Here is a 19,974-nt window from a genome sequence, read left to right on the forward strand (position 1 = left end):
GTGGCTGTGCATGTCCCACACCATTTAGAAACTCTGATCAATCTATTTATGTATTTCTCTCTCTCTCTCTTTCTCTCTCTCTCTCTCTCTCTCTCTCTCTCTCTCTCTCTCTCTCTCTCTTTCTTTCTCTTTCTCTCTCTCTGTTTCTCTCTATTCTTCCCTATCTATTTCTCCCCTTTTATCAATCTCTAACTCTGTCCTCCCTTCTCCCTCCATCCCTTTTGCCTCCCTCTGTCTTCCCCCATTCCCTCCCTCCCTCCCTCCCTCCCTCCCTCCCTCCCTCCCTCCCTCCCTCCCTCCCTCCCTCCCTCCCTCCCTCCCTCCCTCCCTCCCTCCCTCCCTCCCTCCCTCCCTCCCTCCCTCCCTCCCTCCCTCCCTCCCTCCCTCCCTCCCTCCCTCCCTCCCTCCCTCCCTCCCTCCCTCCCGTCTCTGTCTCTTCCTCTCCGGCTGCAGGTTTCGCTCCTATCAGTGGGATGTGTAGTAAATACCGCAGCTGTACCATCAACGAGGACACAGGCCTGGGTCTGGCCTTCACCATCGCCCACGAGTCAGGACACAAGTACGGCCGTTCCCAAGTAGCACACTAACGTCACAACGAATAGTACGCAAGTAGTGTACAACTAGTAAGACGGTGGTAGTACATGCTCGACAAGTACAGCTTCATCAGCGTCTCTGCTGCTACCAGTTCTGGATCTTGTATACCAGCGTAGAGCCCGGAGAAACAACGATGGGTTCCATAACAAAGACAAAGAAATACATCATAGGGTTGAAACAATAGCATTACGCGAACCCCCAAACCTCGTGCGCTTCGTGACAGTTTGTGTGAGAAAGCATAGAAATAATGGCCAGAGGCGGTGTTTATGTTTACACGTTTCCATCGAGATAAGAGATGGTGTCAACTGAATGTTGTGGTAGAGTTCTTTGTATGTCTGGCACTCTCTCAACACAAACTGGAAACAACCTGTCTTTGAGCTGGGTAGATGTCAGAATACCTGCCATGTTTAATAGCTTAATCAGTTTTGTCAAATTCATACAAAGCGTGCCCAGAACAGTTTTGTTGTTCTAAAATGGCTTAAAATTGCTTTTGGGCCAAAAACCATTCATCATCACAAATTAGGGAGATAGCGTTTGAAAACAGATGACGTAGCCTTACTGAACTGCTGATACTCAGTGTTGTACTATAGAAGGATTCAGCCTCTCCCTGTTAACTTAAGCATGGCAATTGCCCTACTGTTTAGAGAAAGACATAGTGAGAAAGACAGAGACAATTAGAAATCCATTCTACAGAGAGTTCAGTTCATCACACTCCAGTGCCTGTCTTAGCATCATTTTCTTTTTACAACTTCCCACCTGAAGCAAAACATTAACTAATGGTTAAACTGCCTCTTTCCTCCCCTCACGTCTCTCCACCACTCCTCTCACAATTGTTTTGACCCCCCCAGTTTTGGAATGATCCACGATGGGGAGGGTAACCCTTGTCGGAAGGCTGAGGGGAACATCATGTCCCCCACCCTGGCAGGAAACAACGGGGTGTTTTCCTGGTCCCCCTGCAGCCGCCAGTACCTCAGCCGCTTCCTGGGGTAGGACACACACGCACGCACATCTAGACTGGCATACTACAGATTCAGTTACTCTTGTTGTTGTTCTTCCCACACTGTCATAATATGCCCAAACGCCAAAGGCATTTCAGTAACTCGGCTTTCTGGCAGTTGGAAATTGACAACGGATGAATTAATACAAGTTGAATTCTAACAACAGACTGCAATGTCGGCGAAGGATGACTTAACAGACTGTTCATCTGGGTTCAGTTTCTAGATAGTCCTAGCTATAACAATGGCTCTGTGTGTGTGTGTGTGTGTGTTCTCCATCAGGACTGCCCAGGCGTCCTGTCTGGTGGATGAGCCCAGGCAGATGGGCCAGTACAAGTACCCTGAGCAGTTACCCGGCCAGCTCTACAACGCAGACACACAGTGCAAGTGGCAGTTTGGCTCCAAGGCCAAACTCTGCAACCTGGACTTTGTCAAGGTAGGTTCTACACACAGCAACCACGTCGGGTGGGCTCTTCCTTGTTGTTGTTTGGTCAGGTTCCTCAGAATATTTCTTAACCACCAAGATGTAAGGTTTTCAGAGAGAGAGAGAGAGAGAGAGAGAGAGAGAGAGAGAGAGAGAGAGAGAGAGAGAGAGAGACGGGTGCATGAAGAGAGAGAGAGAGGTCTATAGAGAGAAGTCCATGGCATAGCAAGGCCTAATCCCTCTAAATAACTCCACTTAGTCTACCAACACACTGCATGTAGCTTGGCAGGGTGCAAGTCAAATTACAATCAGGACATCGTTAATTCAGGGATTTAATCTACACAATCTTTGTCGAGATTCTACATCTCTTACCGCCATATTTAACCTCACATTAACCAAATATAAACCCGTCCCACCTAGAGAATGAAGTGACCTGAGCAAAGCTTAGCTAATTATGTGGGCCTCTGTAAGCCTGTGCTATAAGCACATTCAACGCAACAGGCATTCACATGTAAATCATCTGTGAATGAAGGACTGAGCTCGTGGAATGGCGGTTGTGCTGGGAAATCAGCGGAGTCTGTAGGATGTTCATGCTGTAGCCAACTCCATTGTACATGCCCCTATGTGCTATTTGTCTGCTCCTGAACTCTTGAAGTTCTTGTTCAATCCCTTTACCATCGACCTCTATAGCAGATTTACGTCACATGTTCATTAACAAGGATTTGGGGCTGTTTTGTGCAGTCGTGTTATTTTGTCCCTGGCGGGCCTCTGTAGAGAGCCGTTTCACACGGAGTGGAGGAGGAGTGCGGGTGGGGGGGTCGGAGCTAATTAGCCGTCGGCTCGTACGACGGTGGCCCGCTGGCCCGGTCCGGGAGAGGCAGATTAGCACAGGGGCCGCGGCATCGCTTGCCACCCCTTCTCTGTCTCTGCCGCTCGGTGTGCGTCTGCCAGATGCAGCCGGGCAGTGTGCCACAGTGGCAGCGCTCCATCCTCTCTGCCAGGCACCCAGCCCCTCGCCCCCGCACCCCTCGCCCCCCCACCCCTCGCCCCCGCCGCTCTCTCACCACTGCATTGTGAGGGGGAAAGAAAAGATGCAAAAATAGCCCGGTTCATTGGGAGAATCCAGTGATTAGGTCTGACAGGGTAGATAGGCGGAGCTTATTGTCTGTAACCATGGCGGCGGGGTGTGAGGACGGGGAGAGAGGCACCGGGTGCCAGGTTCTTGTTGTACAGCCTGTCGCTGTGTATCTGGCTCGTACCAGGCGTCGTCCATTAGACCTAAATGGCTTTGTTTGTGTCAAGGGCCTCTGCCAAGCCTGTGTTGGTGACATGTTGGTGTGCTGTGTTTGGTTTTGTGCAGGACATCTGCAAGTCCCTGTGGTGTCACCGGACAGGGCACAGGTGTGAGACCAAGTTCATGCCCGCCGCCGAGGGCACGAGCTGTGGGCCAGACACGGTGAGTGACATGTCCCCAGTTTGACGGCTTTATTGATTCATTAGTGAATCCAATATTCGTACTGTTGACCATGCATTGTCCTTTTTTGGGAGTTATAAATTGACTCATACATGTGGTTGAAACAGTAGTTCTGTGAAACATCCAAAACACACTTGCAAACAGTTACATATATAAGACAGGTTCACCCACCAAAACACTCAAAGAAACACACACACACCTGCAGAGTGTTTCGTGCATTGTTGAATGTCCCGCGAGAAGACAAGGCTCCTATTCTTTTTCCGCTGTGTAAGATGATATTGAGTGAGAGAGAAAGGTGGTGATGTTTGTGGTTTTGGCCCAGGTGTGCTGCAGCTTGCTCACGTGTGTGTGTGCGAGTTAGTGTGTGTGTGTGTGTGTGTGAGTGTGTGAGTGTGTGTGTGTGAGTGTGGTTTATCCCAGATGAGCCTAGTCCTCCAGGTGTGCTGCAGTGTGTGAGTGTGGGTTTCATTTCCCAGGTGTGTGTTTCAGGCATTCACCCAAACCAGGAACCTCAGGAACCTGAAGGCTGGCCCCAGCCAAGGATCTCACCACAGATACTAATGTTGCTCCATTCTCTCTGCCCCTCTCCTCCTCTGTGGGTGTCTTCATGTATTGGCGTGTGCCTCTTTCTCTCTGTCTTTCTGTCTTTCTGTTTGTCTCAATGTCTCTCTCTCTCTCTCTCTCTCTCTCTCTCTCTCTCTCTCTCTCTCTCTCTCTCTCTCTCTGCGCCTCTCTCGCTCCTGTCCCCCCTTCCTGCTCCAGTGGTGTCGTCGGGGCCAGTGTGTGCAGCATGGGGACCACGGCCCCAGGGCGGTCCACGGTCAGTGGTCTGGATGGTCCGAGTGGTCAGCCTGCTCTAGGACCTGTGGAGGAGGGGTTATGCACAGAGAGCGCTCCTGCTCCAGCCCCAGGTAAGCACACGCACATACACCTACACACACACACACACACACATACAAACACACACACACACACAAGAGGTCCCTGTTGTGTGGAAGCACCTGAGCGTGCTGCTGGCCAACGAGCTGTCAGCCTGTTAACCACTCTCATCATTCAGCTGGTCAGCCAGCCAGTCTGTCTGACAAGCAGACACCAGCTCTGCACACCATCCCAGAACACCGAGAGCCACGTCTCGCGTTGCCTGGACGACTGTGGAGGTCGATCCTCGCAGGGCTTTTCAAAAATGGGATTGAGAAGTGAGGGAGGTAGCCTTCAGGTGTTTACACAGCAAGTGTGATTGATCTGAGTGCTCGCTGGCGGTCAGATGGGATCGACCCCCTCACCTGTGGATTAATGAGAGATTAAGAGGCAGAGGGAGTGGGGGAGGTTAATGTCTTCAAGGACAAGCCCTGGAGCTTCACACAGGGAGCCAGACAATAGAGGGAGTGGGACTGACAGACAGGTGACTTAGCCAGGAGCTAGCAGCTCTAGCCTCTGGCTGGGGCTCAGGCCAGAGTACAACAACATAGGATTAGACTCCTGGATCTCAACCAAGACCAGTCAGCTGACTTTGATTGCATTAAAGGTATTGAATAAGCCCTCGTCGAAACGCTCTCAGAGACTTTGGGGAACCGTTGCACGCCTTGCCCTGTAGGATTGCTCAATACATTAGTTCAAACAGTATTACAGTGGTTAGGGCCAAGGAACTGTCTGGATTACACAAGATCTCCTGGTTATCTCTACGATCCTTGTCCAAGACAGGGTGAGGTTCCTCACCTGCCTACCTCCTTACCTCCAAAGCTAAGATTTCAGCACGACAGGATATTGGAGATGACCCATATTTAGAGACATGATTATACACTGCAGACAGATTCCTGGATTCTACTGGATTCGATCGCTGTTCTCTTCCAACACATGGTGTTTCTAGTGAACTCCCTCAATTTCTCCATGCTCCACTTTTTAGGTCAGATGCGTGTGAATAGAACGGTGTTTTTTTTCTCCTCACAATCTGTCAGATTATTTTGGCTGGCCCCCTCTTGCTGTAATCTGAGGTTCTGAGGATGGATTACCCTTAATCTGGCCTCTTGTTTAAACTCTCAGGCTCACACTCCCGTAGGGTGAAGAGGAGAGTGGAGGGTGTCCTCTCTAAACCCCCGCAAAAAAACACTAAACAAAACAGGACAGATTATGAAGGACATTTATTTTTCAGTGATAAGTACGTCCTCTTCCGTCCATGTTCTCTATTGACAACAGGAGCAACAATCACAACACAAACAAGACAGGTGCCTTCGTCGTGTTGACTGACTAGTAGAGTGAAGAGAAGCCACTCTGGGATGGAGGGGGGATGACCAGACGAGCTAGCCCGTCCCAGGCTGCCCCTGACAGGCCATAAAGCTGGTATATGGGGGTTGAGACCCATGGAGGTACTCTAAAAGAATTATAGGTGAGGGCGCAGCAGTGTGAGTGCCTGCCACGCTATCAGGTTTGCTATCAGACACAGGCAGTAACGCTAGCCTGACTACAGGGAGGTCTGGGGCACCTGGAAGGTCAGCAAAGAAGGCTCATTGTGTGTGTGTGTGTGTGTGTGTGTGTGCGTGTGTGTGTGCGTGCGTGCATGCGTGTGTGTGTTTAAGAAAGAAAATGGGATAGGGGGCTGATGAGAGCCTTTGGGTGAGGTAAGGAAAGATGAAGGGGAAAACAAAGAAATCAGAAGGTTGCATGCAATGGTGGCGCATGGGAGTCCATGGAGGGGGGGGTGAGGGGGACGACGACAAGTGACTAAGAGGACAATCCAGACAGGATGACCTCCAGCCTGACCCCTAGCCTGCTGAAGTTTGGCCTCATCTCTGTCCTGGCAGATTTACCTTGCCTCTGGGATCGGCCCTACACAAGATCTGCCTAGAGAGACGAGGCGTTTAGTTCTGCTTCAACAGAACTAAAACGGACAAGAATCCGAGAAAAGAACTGAACTTGCCTTTTACACATTTCTCAACGAGGACACACACACTCCTCCTGGCTTTTTCACTCCGACCATGTGACCTTTCACGGTAGAAGGTCTCTCGGCATAGAAGCGAGCAGCCAGCTGAGTCAGGGGGTGGGCTGGTGCAGGTTCTGTCTGCTGGGACAGAGGAGCTGAAGCCTGCTGGGTCCCTGCGCCAGCTCCCCTGCTGTCTCTGTAAGCAGTCTAACATATGCGCCAGCATCTCTCCAGACCCCAGCACTAATAGGATCTGTCCGGAGACTCAGGGACAGATCCCTCCACACAAAGGCATGTCCATCTCCAAACAACAGCTTCAGACAGGCACCTTTACTTGGAGTCCCCGGGTCACTTCCATTCACCAGGAGTGCTGAGGGCTTAGACTACTTCTCTGGGCGAAGGCACTTTTCGCCGTGTTAAAAAAAAACAAAATCATCCCAAATGATCATGTTATTTTCTTTAACGCTAAACTAAACACATTTTTGTGTTTATTTCAGAGAGAAGATATAATAAAAATGATCATCTTAACCTAAACCAAACACAATAATCTAAAAGACAAAAACAAAACAAAAACATCAACAATAAATATAATTAACCCTGTGACTCAGCATCTATAGTAGGTTTCTATGATGGTTCACATCCTAATTAACAGTCCCAGATATGGAATGTGTGTGCTGCTTTGAATACAATATGTGCTTTTTTTTTATCCCCTTGGGGAAATTGAAGCCTTACAGCAGGCAAAACTAAATCAAAATGACAATAAAAATAAAACCGGTTAACACATAAGGTTGACCACAGGACTGGAGACAAATAGTAATAGGGTAATAGTAATAGACAAATAGGGTTCCTAGGGTAACACACAGAGTTAATTCACAGGGTAACAGGGTTAATTCACAGGGTAACACACAGGGTTAATTCACAGGGTAACACACAGGGTTAATTCACAGGGTAACACAGGGTTAATTCACAGGGTAACACAGGGTTAATTCACAGGGTAACACAGGGTTAATTCACAGGGTAACAGGGTTAATTCACAGGGTAACACACAGGGTTAATTCACAGGGTAACACAGGGTTAATTCACAGGGTAACACAGGGATAATTCACAGGGTGACACACAGGGTTAATTCACAGGGTACCACACAAGGAACGCACAAAACAATGCTTTGCAGTTGACACACAATACACAAGTAGTATGGTGGTGGTTAACATCGTAAATAGCTTCAGTCCATTTTCTCAGTGGGTGGCTGTTTAGGAATCACTGGTATGAGTTTGTTAGGCCACCCCGCATACTCTACAGTGTCTAGGGCAACATTGCTATGTATGCTTAGACTGGGAGCTTGCCAAACATTTGTCACTAGCGTTTGTGAGTGTTGTATCTTACTTGATGACACGTTTAGATCAGGTTTTTACTAATGGGCTTGTTTTGCAGGATTCAAGGTTACTGGAATGTATCATGAAGGCATTTAGATATCTCATTCTAACACACACACACACACACGTATACACACACGCACCTACATTTGCACACACACACACACACACACACACATCCAGGCAGCAGGAAGAGTCTAGCAGAGCATAATTTGTTCTGTGGTTAGGCAGCAGTAAAAGTTCCTCTTTACACAGACCCTCTGACTGGGCTTTGCTGTAGGCTGGACTGGAGGCTCACAGCAGGGGCACGTGGGTAGTGTAGTTTTACCCTTAGAACATAGGTCCACTCTTCATGTGGCTGTGATGGAAAAAGCTGTGGTCCATGTTTTAATGGCAGTGGACTGGCTCTCCCCTCAGTTTTTCATTCTATCTGTTTGTATTCGTTGCCTTCACTGTTTAAAGAAAATCTTGTAAAAAAACTAAAATAGAGCAATGTGCACAAATCACTATAACTAGTTATGTAAATAATGATTTTCTTTCGAAAGACAGGTTATATGACACAAGAAAATGGGTCAGTTGCTCTCCTCACTCTCTAATTTAATTATACAAATGCATACTTTTATTTTACAAGTTCACGATATTAGTCGTGAGTTTGCAATCTGTTTGAGTTTGGTTATGACTCTGCATCAGCCTGCCAGCCCTCACCATGTGCTAACTGGCTGTTCTTCCTCCCTCCAGGCCTCAGCACAACGGCAGGTTCTGCCAGGGCTCGCCTCGTCTGAACCAGCTGTGCAACAGCAGGCCGTGCCCCTCCGGAGCCGTGGACTTCCGGACCCAGCAGTGTGCCGAGTACAACAGTAAACCCTTCAGAGGATGGTACTACAAGTGGAAGCCCTACACCAAAGTAGAAGGTACAGGATGGACTCAGCTCTTTCTATCGCTCGCCGTCATAAGAAATCGCGGGGCAGAGACAGGGGAAGACCATGCCAAGGATGAATAGGGGGACAGGGCACCCTTAAATATGTGCAGGCCTTGATGTGTTAGAGTGCGGTTGGTGCTTCGCCTCTGCATGCTTTTTGGCCTCAACAGGAACGTTTCTGGCACATTCCAAAGTTTAAGAGTAACTTTATAAAGTTGAACCTGTATTAAAGCACTCCAGGTTCTTCAGCTCGTTAAAAGGTGCATGTGATTAACACTGCAGATTAATCAGAAGGATAACGAGATTTAGTCCCGTTTGAACTCACACTGCTCTAATATGTTCTCTCTGCTAACTCACCTTTAGATTGGTTTGGAAACAGTGTTTTGCCTGTGTTGTTAAACGGCTCACTTTTGTGTGGGTGGGTGCGTGAGTGTGTATGTGAGTGCCCGTGAATGTGTGAATGTGTGTGTGTGTGTGTGCCTGCGCAGTTGGCAGATCTCTTTGCTGCTGGGAGAACTGTGAATGAATTGAGCCAGTCTAATGTAGAGACATGTCGCCACCTGCACTCTTCCTCAGAACAGATACAGATTATAAAGCAAGCCCTCAGGGCTGGATTAAGACAGATGGGGGGGGTGGTGGTGTTAATGGTGGAGGGGGGAGCCAGAGAGAGGGGGGGGGGAGTCCGTTAAAGAAAGAGAGAGGGTGGAGAAAGAGAGGGAGAGATTTGTGTATGCGTTTGTGTGAAAGAGTTTGTACGTGTGTTAATCCTCTGATTAATGAGGATACATAGTACAGATCTTGGCCAGTCTTCTGTGGCAGAGGGCCAACGCTATCTCACCTCCCTTCATAAGAGGATTGCAGAAACTTGTATTTCCTCTGGGCCATGTCCATCTCTCTTTCTTCCTCCTACACTCTCTCTCTCTCTCTCTCTCTCTCTCTCTCTCTCTCTCTCTCTCTCTCTCTCTCTCTCTCTCTCTCTCCCTCTCTCTCACTCTCTGTGTCTTTCTACCTTGGGATCTCTGTTCTCTTTCCACAACCGTCCTCTCTCCCTCAGACCTTGAGCGTGGGGAGGCTGCAGGTCACACACAGGCCAGTGAATGTGTGAGGTCATGGCACCGTTTATGAGACCAGTAGGAGGTACCTGGAGGTGAAGAGTAGGCTTAACCCCTCCGTCTGGGGGGGGAGCAGATAGAAAACTACAAACTTACAGCCGTTTTTGGAGAAAACCCTCTGGGTTTCAATCACTTCAACTTGTCATTCCAACAATGCCCTTAGACATTGACAGAAATGATCGGATCTGATGTATGAATATGGGTCTCAATCATGGGCAAAGAAAACCAAATGCTTTTGTGCCGTTTCAAGTCTCAACAAAAAAAAAAGATCAAAGAAGAGGGCTGGCATATGATCACATGGTTCATTATTTAATACTGGATGCAAATCCCACAATGCTCCATCAGGTAGATATTACTGTTGGTGACAGTTGGGATAGTTCCATGTTCCATGTTGACTCTCCCTCTGGTCTGTTCTCTCCCTCCAGAAGAGGACGTGTGCAAGCTCTACTGCATCGCTGAGGACTTTGACTTCTTCTTTGCCATGTCCAGTAAGGTCAAGGACGGCACTTCCTGTTCCAACCACAGGGAGGGTGTGTGCATTGAGGGAGTGTGTGAGGTAAGCTTATCTCAACAGAGGGTTCCCAGTGTCTCAGTGGTCAAAGCTTTTGTGTTTTCCATATCTTAACGGGTACATTTATTCTATCTGAGAATAGATTCCAGAGTAAATAGCTTTACATTGTTTTGATATTTAAGTGCTGCTGATGTGTATATTCTTTTATCTGTGTAAAAAAAAAAAAAAACGTATTTGATAACTGTGTACACAAAATTACCTGAACAATTTCCTTTGAGTTTATTAAAGTGAATTGAATTGAAATGATTTGAATCAAATCGAGGGCACACAGAACCCGTATATAAGGAAACCCCAGTCTTAGGGCTTAGCCTCCCTGCTCTCTTCGTCTCACTCTGTGAGAGCCAGTCCAGGACCATGTTGAAGCTGCTGTTCTCCTCCTGCAGTCTGTGGGCTGTGACCAGGTGCTGGGCTCCAGGGCCTCTCTGGATGCCTGTGGCGTGTGCAAGGGAGACAACTCCACCTGCAAGTTCTATAAGGGACATTACATCCTCCAGCATAGGGCCAACGGTAGGGCACGGCACATTTGCGACGCACACACACACGCGCACACGCACACACACACACACACACACACACACACACACACACACACACACACACACACACACACACACACACACACACACACACACACAGCCTGTAATCTGGAAAAGTAGCTCCAGACAGGTTGTGATAGTGAATCAGTTGTCTAGAGGGAGGGTCAGTCTGTTCCTCTGTGGCATCTGCTAGAGAATTCACCATGTCCCATGTCTCGTTCACACACACACACACACACACACACACACACACACACACACACACACACAGGCACAAACACGAGCAAACACTGGGGCACTGCACAGATGGAGGCTCAGAGGAGTGCATGTGTATGAGGTGTGCGCGTGTGTGTGTGTGTGTATGTACATAGCTATACAGGATGTTTTCAAAAACGTGTCCTTCAAAAGGTACTGTTCTCTCTAATGAACCCCTGTTCTGTGAAGCAGGTGCTACTGAAATGTGAGTGTCGACATTGACTCAAAAAAGCTAAGTCATCACTCCTCTGAAGTTGACTGATGTACCCCCCCCCCCCACCCCCCCCTCCCCTCCTCCCCCACAGAGTACTACCCCATGGTGACCATCCCAGCTGGGGCACGCAGCATCCACATCCAGGAAATGGAGATCTCCACCTCCTACCTGGCTGTGCGCTCGCTCAAGAGGAAGTACTTCCTGACCGGCGACTGGACTGTGGACTGGCCCGGAAAGTTCCACTTTGGCGGGACAGTGTTCGACTACCAACGCACGTTCAACCGCCCAGAGAGCTTGTACGCCGCTGGTCCCACTAATGAGAGCCTGGTGTTTGAAGTAAGCCGCTGTGCGCTGACGTGCGCTCCAGGCCGTGACATGGCCCTGGCAAGGCACCGCACTCCACCACGAGGCTCCCTGCATCTGTCCCTGTCCTCCTCCCTCTCTTCCCCTCTCACTCACTACCTCACTCCACCACCCTCTTTTTCTCTTTTCCGACCTCTCGACCGCCCCTCCTTTTTTCATTCACTGCCACCCCTGTTCTCTCCCTCTCTCCCTCTCTCCCTCCCTCCCTTCCTCCTAGTCCAGGGGAGAGGAGGGGAGAGGAATAAACTGTGGAACGGCACCTATGAGGGCTAGAACAGAGCGGAGGCTAACTCCGCAGTAGAGGATTAATTGTGTTCTGGTTCTGGTGTTGTCGGGTGGTAGCTTTCATCTCCATAATAAAGAGGTTCGGGGGGTTCAAACGGCTCGCCGTGCGCTTTGAACTTCCAGATCTGTGCACTTCATGTGAGGAAAGAACAGGATTCTGCACATACCGGTGGTTTATCTGAAACTGGGCCAGCGGCTTTAACTTCAATAGAGGGAGAGAGAGGGGGAGAGAGAGGGGGAGAGAGAGAGACAGAGAGAGAGAGAGAGAGAGAGAGAGAGAGGGGGGGAGAGAGAGAGCAAAAGCTCAGTGAGATGTTAGTTTAGGGGATGAATGAAAGAGAGAGAGATGCTAGGGTGTCCCACTTTTCCCCTCTACGGGTGTTTTGCATGTGTAATAACAAAGACTTAACCGACACTTTTATCCCAAACAACTTACCGTGAACAGACACAGCTCACTCAGTATCTGTGGGCTATATGGGAAGTGTACTGTTCCCAGTCCTTTATGTTTCCCATTCAGTCTGGTCTGTAAACAGTGTTTGTAAGGGCCAGAATACATAAAGACATGATATACTGTAAGCATTGGATGCACACACCTCTTCATTACTGTTAGTGTGTTAGAAGTCAAAGCTTTGAGGTGAAGGCAAGTCCTTACATGATTTAAACGGAGGCACACTAATGCAAGAAACGATGTAATGTAACACATAATGCACGAGCGTTTCAGCTTGTTGGACTGCCAGAATCTCACATACTGTACCTCACACATTTGGAAAACGACTCGTTCCAAACATCAGCGTCCGTCTTTAGTGTGTACAAACGTCTCCCTTGGTGTTCCATGTCCCCTGCAGCATAGCTGTGTGAAGAGTAGCTCTGTTTTTCCACTTGACCTCCGACCCCCATGTGAGGAAAACAGAGGTTCGCCAGGTGAAGGTCGCACAAAGAACATCCACTTAGGATGGAGGGGGGGGAGGGGGGTGTTTCAAAGCTAAGTTTGCCCCCCCCCCCCCCTCCCAGCCCTCAAGCCACACCTGAACTACAGAGAGCAGCTGAAGCAGGGCTGAGGAGCATAAATACGGTGGGGTGTCACACAGGAAGCTGTGGAATGCCTCCTCAGTCACCACTCTTTCTGTTAGCCATCTACCAAACGAGAGTTTCCGAGTTATCCCCCCCCAAAAAATGTTGTTGTTTATAGGTCGTCTTTTTCTCATGATGTACAAATGATTGGTTCGAGTATTGTTTGTGGTTGCTATAAGCTTTAACTGTCTTGCATGATTGGAGGTTTAGTGTACCAAACCACTTTTTCTGGAACTTTTTCGACTAAACCCAGTCGTGTTAGAGTACCCCGACATGGCCCTATAGTCTCGGCATGCTTTTCATATTTCTGTGCACTGTGTTGTCATTGTGCTTGGGCTCTATTCTGAAACATACTGGATCCTGACCCTGCCTGCCAGTCTCAGAGTCACAAGCCTGCTCTCCAGCACTCAGCTGTTGCACGACCATGATTCACAGATGAGATGGCCTAATCTCTCTAAGTATGCCACGTAATTACAAAAAGAAGAGAAAGATAGAGAAAGACAAACAGAGAGAGAGAGAGGGAGAGAGAGAGAGAGAGAGAGAGAGAGAGAGAAGGGGGGGGGCGGATTAAAAGATTAAGAATTCTGCCATTGAACTCTATGGGTCTGAGAGAGGCTGGGATCAGGGGAACACAGAGACTTAGCTCGATAGAAAGCAGTTCCTTCCAAATTAAAACAAGCAGCAGAAGGGCGTGAAGCAGCCTGGTGCTCCCCTTGAGTCTGTGGAAAGATCCCCACACTGTGGTAGAGACCGGGGGAGGAAGCTCAACCCATCTACCGTCTCGAGCTGGAAGGCTTTAGGAAAGCAAACGTTGAAGAGTGGAAGGACACATTGTGACCGGGCGTCTGCGCTGCAGCTCGAGGGGGGGCTGGGAGCAGAGAGGAGGAGAACAGGGGGAGAGGGAGGTGGAGAGACAAATCGGAGGAGAGGGCCTGGGGGGAGAGACCAGACATAACACAGGGCGCTAACCTCTGTGGGTTTCTGAGGAGAAAGAGCTGGGGATTATTCCTCCGTGTTGACATTCTTGTGGCGACGCTGGCCAGGGTCAGTCCAGTCCAGAGCTGCCGCTCGTGGCGTGCAGCGGCAGGTGATGCCGCAGGTCTGCGGGCCCGTCTGCAAACGCCGTCATTCATCATCCCTGAGCCCTGGAAGTGTTGAGAAGAAAGGAGGGGTGCTACAGCATCCTCAACCGGAGACAGTACCATGTTGGACTGGTGCAACAGGGGTGATTTATTTTGATAGCGTCGCTTGGCCTGATGACGGTCGTAACCAGGCTCACCATGAATACATCAACAGCCCTGGATTTCCAGGCACCATCATCCGAGCACAATCAGTGGCTGTCCCGGGGTGGGTGCGGTGCTGGCTGAATCAGGGTCAGGGAGGTTGGTCTGGCCACGCACCGGCTGGGAGGTGGGAGGAGGTCTGGGGGAGGCCAGGGCTTCTGAGGGCAATCCCCATAAGGGAGGTCTCGTCGGGGCTGATGCGGGCTGCTGGCCTCCAGATGGCTGGGTTAGTCTGTGGAGCCCCCTCCTGGAGCGGAGCCAGGAGATGTGGGCTGTGCCGTGGACAGGTTCAGGCTAGCGTGCAGCACGGCACAGCGGCTCGTGGCTCACTTCCAGCAGGCTGTAGATCTACATGGAAACTCTGGAGTTTAACTGAGGACTGGCGTTTATAACTATCACAAATTACATGATCTCGCTCTCTCTCTGTCTCTCTCTCTCTCGGTCTCTCTCTCTCTCTTTACCTATCTGTCTGATCTGTCAGTGCGTCTGTCTATTTCTCTCCGTCGTCTCTTAAGTAGTCGTATTCTAGTAATTCTCTGGTCCAGCTGTGTCTGGGAGTTCCATCCTCCACACAGCAGGCTCTCACATCCACACCATCTGCTCCTCTGAGCCGCAGCGCCACTCAAAGCTTTCCAAACTGTACAAGAACATGACAGGCCATTGCATTGTGGGTGCTGGTGGGACAGACAGATATATATATATATATATATATATATATATATGGTCTAGGACTCCCCTTCCTGCTGGGTTCCTCTGACCTGATCTAGACTGGTGACCCATCCCAGCTGATGTCTCTGTGTGTCCCAGGCCTCAGGCCTGGTTTCTGGGACTACAGCATGGATGACCTCACCTGCAGTTCGCTCAGGGCTGATGTGGTCCAGCCCTGGATCCCGGACAGATTCAATAGCAAAGCCTCCAGTGACCAGAGTGTCTTTGATGTGTTTACTTTTGAACGATTTACGTACATGGTCAACCGCTGCCAGCACTGCCCCTGGAAGTGAAGGGAACAGTTTAGTCAAAGAGGATGTGGAAAAGAGAAACCGTGAAAGGCAGCCCTGAACGGACTAACAACTTTCCAACGGTTTCTATGCTTAGACTACATCTATTCATTTATTGTCCCTGCTCTCCTCAATTGTCAAAACAAACCCTTTGGGGTTTTGGCAGTTTATAAAGTGACCCGAAAAAGTGGCATGGCTCATTCAGGCCAAGTCTGAACGAGAACAAAGAGGTGCTTCATGTGGCCACAGAGTTCCTCTCCATTAGAGTCCAGTCAGTCCAGCCTGTGTTCCCTGACCCAGGACCCAGGCTGCCAACACAACGCAGGGGGCACCAGGACCAAGCTACTGCTGTCCCCCCACCTCCACCGCCCTCACCCCGCCTCCACCGCCCTCACCCCCAATCCCAACCTCCTGATTTCATGTGCTCAGTCAAGCACATCCGGTTTCCCACTCCCTTCTCACAGGAGACGTGCTCATGTCCTCAAGAACATGAACATGCAAGCACACACACAGAGACATCCGTACCCCCACCCCCACACACACACACACACACACACACACACAAGCACACATGCTGACGAGGTCCTTCCTCTGCCCTCCAGATCCTGCTGCAGGGGAAGAATCCGGGCGTGGTGTGGGAGTACACCCTGACCCGCAGCGAGAGGAAGCCCAACTACACCTGGGGGGTGGTGCGCTCCGACTGCTCCGCCCCCTGCGCCGGAGGTGAGTGAGGGGGGAGGGGGCAGGGGGAGGGGGCAGGGGGAGGGGGGGTAACAAGGTGAAGGAGTGTGCGTGTGTATCTGTTCACATGGCAGAGATCGAGGCACAGGGGGAGTCCACCTGGAGCCTCAGTTTGTTCAGTGTGTGGGTGTGTGTATGTTTGCCTGTGTGTGCGGACGGCTGCACGTCCATCCGTTTGCATCTGTGTGTGTGTGTGTGTGTGTATGGGGGGGGGGGGCGGGGTCTGGGTGGGTGGGTGGGAGGGAGGGAAGTGTGTTGAGGTTAATCAAAAGCACCTTTGTCAGAGGCAGTGAAAGGCTAGCACAGTGTTCTTTGGTCCTGACCGTTCCCACTGAGTTCTCCATCCTATTCACTCAGCAGTGTGTGTCACTGAATGAACCTCTCCCTGTGTGTGTGTGTGTGTGTGTGTGTGTGTGTCTGTGTCTCTACGTGTGTGTCTGATCAGTGTTTCCCCTCCCTGTCTCAGTAGGGTCTGGCGACAGTAGCCAGTAGACAGACCAGAGCGGGCTATGACAGACTCTCACAGCAGAGATCAGTATCTGCAGACTTGCACTGTTTCATTCAGACCACAGCCCAGCCCTCTGACCTCCCATGTGGCTCACACAGGAACACAGGACAAGACTGCAGGCTTTGTACAACCTTTTCACTGCTTGCGAGATATGCTAAACTGATAAGAATGTTTTCTCTCTCTCTCTCTCTCTCTCTCTCTCTCTCTCTCTCTCTCTCTCTCTCTGTCTCTCTCTCTCTCTCTCTCTCTCTCTCTCTGTCTCTCTCTCTCTCTCTTTCTTTCTTTCTCTCCTCAGGTCGTATATCGACCAAGGCCATCTGTTTGCAGGACCAGAAGACACAGGTCAACTCAACACTTTGTAACCCCCAGATCAGACCAGTGCTTGGCTCTCACCTCTGCAACACACAGCCTTGCCCGGCCTAGTAAGTCACTATATGTGTGTTTGTGTGTGTGTGTGTTTGTGTGTGCGTTTGAGGGGGTTATTTGCCACTCAGACCCCCACCCTCTCCAATGCCCCATGTCTCTCACTACACTCCCTCCATCTCCCAAAACAAACAGGATTAGCATGACCTCCAGACAGGCCCGGCCAGACCCAGCCAAGCCCAGCCAGGCCCAGGCCCAGACCCAGTCCACACAGCCAGGCAGATGGGGTATTCCCAACCCTGGCCCCAGCTCAAACCCACAGCTTCAACTGGGCCAGCACACAACACAGTCTCCTCTCCTACTCTTTCTGTGGTGGGCTATCAAGCAGGAGCCATTCTTTCCTCTATCTGTCAACAATGTCAACTGTGACCCACAGTCAGAACAGTCCAATCAGACTTGTATCAGTCACCGAGCAGGGGACAGGCAGGGAGCCTGTCAGAGCAAGGCTTGAGCCGAGAGGGAGTTCTGCTCCTGTGGCTGAGCATTCTGCTCCTCAGAGAGAGCCAGTCTGATTTACGAGGCTGCCGGTTACAAAGGGACAGCCAGGAACCAGGCGCTGGGGGTTCCCAGACACACACACACACACACACACACACACAGCGACACAGATTTGACAAATGTCTCTCTCTCCCTGTCTGCCTGTCACCCTCTCCTTGTTGGTGTCTGTCTACACTGTCTGAGCCCCCACGTCTTCAGGAAATCAGAGCTGGTGACTGATGGCAGCAGGGGAGGAAGCTGGACTCTGAGGACAGCATGACAGCTCCTTTGAAGTTTGCTCCCTTGTTCCCAGCCCTCCCCCTTCTCACTCTCTCTTGACTGGTTGTTCGATAACAAACCTAGAAAGCACACAAGGTCTGCAGGGCGTAGGGGGTCACCTTGTTTCTTTAGTTACCGCTAGTCCCGTTGTCGTGTGTCATAATGCGTTGATGTTGTTCACTCTCTGTGTTGCGGATGTCGTTGTTTACTGTAAGCTGTGTTGGTGTTTGTCACTCCTCGCGTCCCTCAGGTACGTAAACCAAGAGCTGGTGCGCGTTGATCTGAACCCTTTGGCTCAGGGGACTAACCACAGCTGACGTGGTCCTCCTCCACGCTAGGCTACCCTTGCCCCACGCTAATGACATCACACCCCACGACAGGGCTTAGATACGGCAGAGTGAACTAGGAGCCCAGACCCAGACTGGGCCTCCTCTGTGAGGATGAGGTAACACCCTCACACCCCCCCTCCCCCAGTCTAGATACCATCAGACCCCCCCCCCTCCCCCAGTCTAGATACCATCAGCTCCCCCTCCCCCCACCCCCACAGACTTAGTGACATCGGAGCTTTGACAGGTTCCCACCATCTGAGAAGGCTAGTGTGGGTTGTACCATATCTGTTATCTGAGTGAAAGGTTTAAGCATCAGGGCGGGTAATGACCTCCCCTGTGTGCTGTCGAGGAAGTGGTATAGTCCAGGTTGATGACATCACAGACATTAGATTTTGAGAAGAACCCTGGTTCATTTGGAGCAGGCTGCTGAAAATAGTCAAGCCTGTTTCCCCAACTGATTAACTGTGTGGATTTATGGATGTTCAGAAGGAAAGAAAAGAGAGTCAAGGGAGTAAAAAATCGTTTTTACAAAGACTTCCAGAATGTACCTCGGCAGGCTTTCAAAAACCAGAACAGGGAAAGGGAGGAGAGGGAAGAGAGGGGGGGGGGGTAATGTAAAAAGGCTTCTGCTTATCTTTCCAGCAAATATCTGCAGTGCTGACAGGTCTCTCCATGTTTTATTATCGAGGGAGTCTGGATCCCCAAGGGGCTAGATCAGTCTAGCCAGCCAGGAATCCCCTCTCAGTCCCAGCCTCAGTCCCAGCCTCAGTCCCAGCTTTAGACCCTGATCCACACCCTGAGACAGATTCGGAGACCTAGTCCAGAGACATCCAACTCAGACCCACCACAACAGCCTTCCCTGTCTGCCAGTCCTGAAAGTCACCACGTGGAGAAATGTGGTGGTTTCTCACCCTCCTATTGTCCTGGTGTCACTCAGACCACAAAATCATATTCCAACTTACAACAACATGAAACATTACTCTAAGTACATGGCTTCCGATGTATCTTCCTAAAATGATGCATTTTGGGGGGGGATCATAAACGGAGTGCCTATGGTATATTATTTGTTTGAGTTATTGATGTTTAGATATGTATGTTGGAAAGAGCTGTAACTCAAAGATTTTGAAATCTTCTTCATGTCTTGGTCGAAGCAGGAAAAAAAGTGAAACAGAAAGAGAACATATACTATTCCATTGGGCAGTTTAGATGCGTTCATAGGAACATTACAGAACTAAAACCTTCATTGACTTAGTTTGAAAATGTTTATAGATGGTGTCTTTGTTCGTTTGTAGCTTTACCTTTGGGGGATGTTTTAGAGTTAACAAAACAGTGTTAAAAGGATGTATCATTTGTCTATCTCTTTCTATTCATCTTTTTTCTGTCTCTCTCGGTCCATCCTAGCTTTTTTTTTGTTGAATTGAGTGGCTGTGTCCTCTAGGTAGACTACATCTGTGTAGTCACTTAGAAGTGCCTGCAAAGAGAGAGAGAGAGAGAGAGAGAGAGAGAGAGAGAGAGAGAGAGAGAGAGAGAGAGAGAGAGAGAAAGAGAAAGAGAGAGAGACAGAGAGACAGAGAGACAGAGAGACAGAGAGACAGAGAGAGACAGAGAGTAAGAGTAAGAGAGAGACATACAGATAGAGATAGAGTTAGTGTTGGTCAACCAACTAAAAAAAAACAATTTTCACAAGTTTGTTGACATTTTCACAGTTTCTACCCCAAAACAAACAACTGTTGCAAAGAATGGAAAACATATCTTAAGTTTCTCAATATCCCAAAACATTTTTTCCTTAATTACATGTCTAGAAATATGCAAGTTATTGAAAGATTGCAGAGA

The 19,974-nt window shown here is 49.7% G+C and overlaps 1 protein-coding gene across 3 annotated transcripts in view; it reads left to right on the plus strand.

Moving 5' to 3' along the window:
- Window positions 1-19,974, plus strand: part of adamts18 (ADAM metallopeptidase with thrombospondin type 1 motif, 18) — a 39,383-nt gene that overhangs the window by 12,665 nt on the left and 6,744 nt on the right. For all 3 annotated transcript variants that reach the window (XM_084682216.1, XM_084682217.1, XM_084682218.1), the window contains exons 8-18: window positions 454-559; window positions 1,443-1,580; window positions 1,872-2,025; window positions 3,374-3,469; window positions 4,250-4,398; window positions 8,516-8,688; window positions 10,234-10,364; window positions 10,763-10,886; window positions 11,476-11,720; window positions 15,987-16,107; window positions 16,929-17,055. In XM_084682216.1, coding sequence (XP_084538342.1) covers window positions 454-559; window positions 1,443-1,580; window positions 1,872-2,025; window positions 3,374-3,469; window positions 4,250-4,398; window positions 8,516-8,688; window positions 10,234-10,364; window positions 10,763-10,886; window positions 11,476-11,720; window positions 15,987-16,107; window positions 16,929-17,055 — 1,564 coding nt within the window. The remainder of the gene's footprint in view (window positions 1-453; window positions 560-1,442; window positions 1,581-1,871; window positions 2,026-3,373; window positions 3,470-4,249; window positions 4,399-8,515; window positions 8,689-10,233; window positions 10,365-10,762; window positions 10,887-11,475; window positions 11,721-15,986; window positions 16,108-16,928; window positions 17,056-19,974) is intronic.

The sequence above is a fragment of the Hypomesus nipponensis genome, chromosome 19, assembly GCF_054491055.1.
Source record: "Hypomesus nipponensis isolate SF chromosome 19, ASM5449105v1, whole genome shotgun sequence".
NCBI classification, from domain to species: Eukaryota; Metazoa; Chordata; class Actinopteri; order Osmeriformes; family Osmeridae; genus Hypomesus; species Hypomesus nipponensis.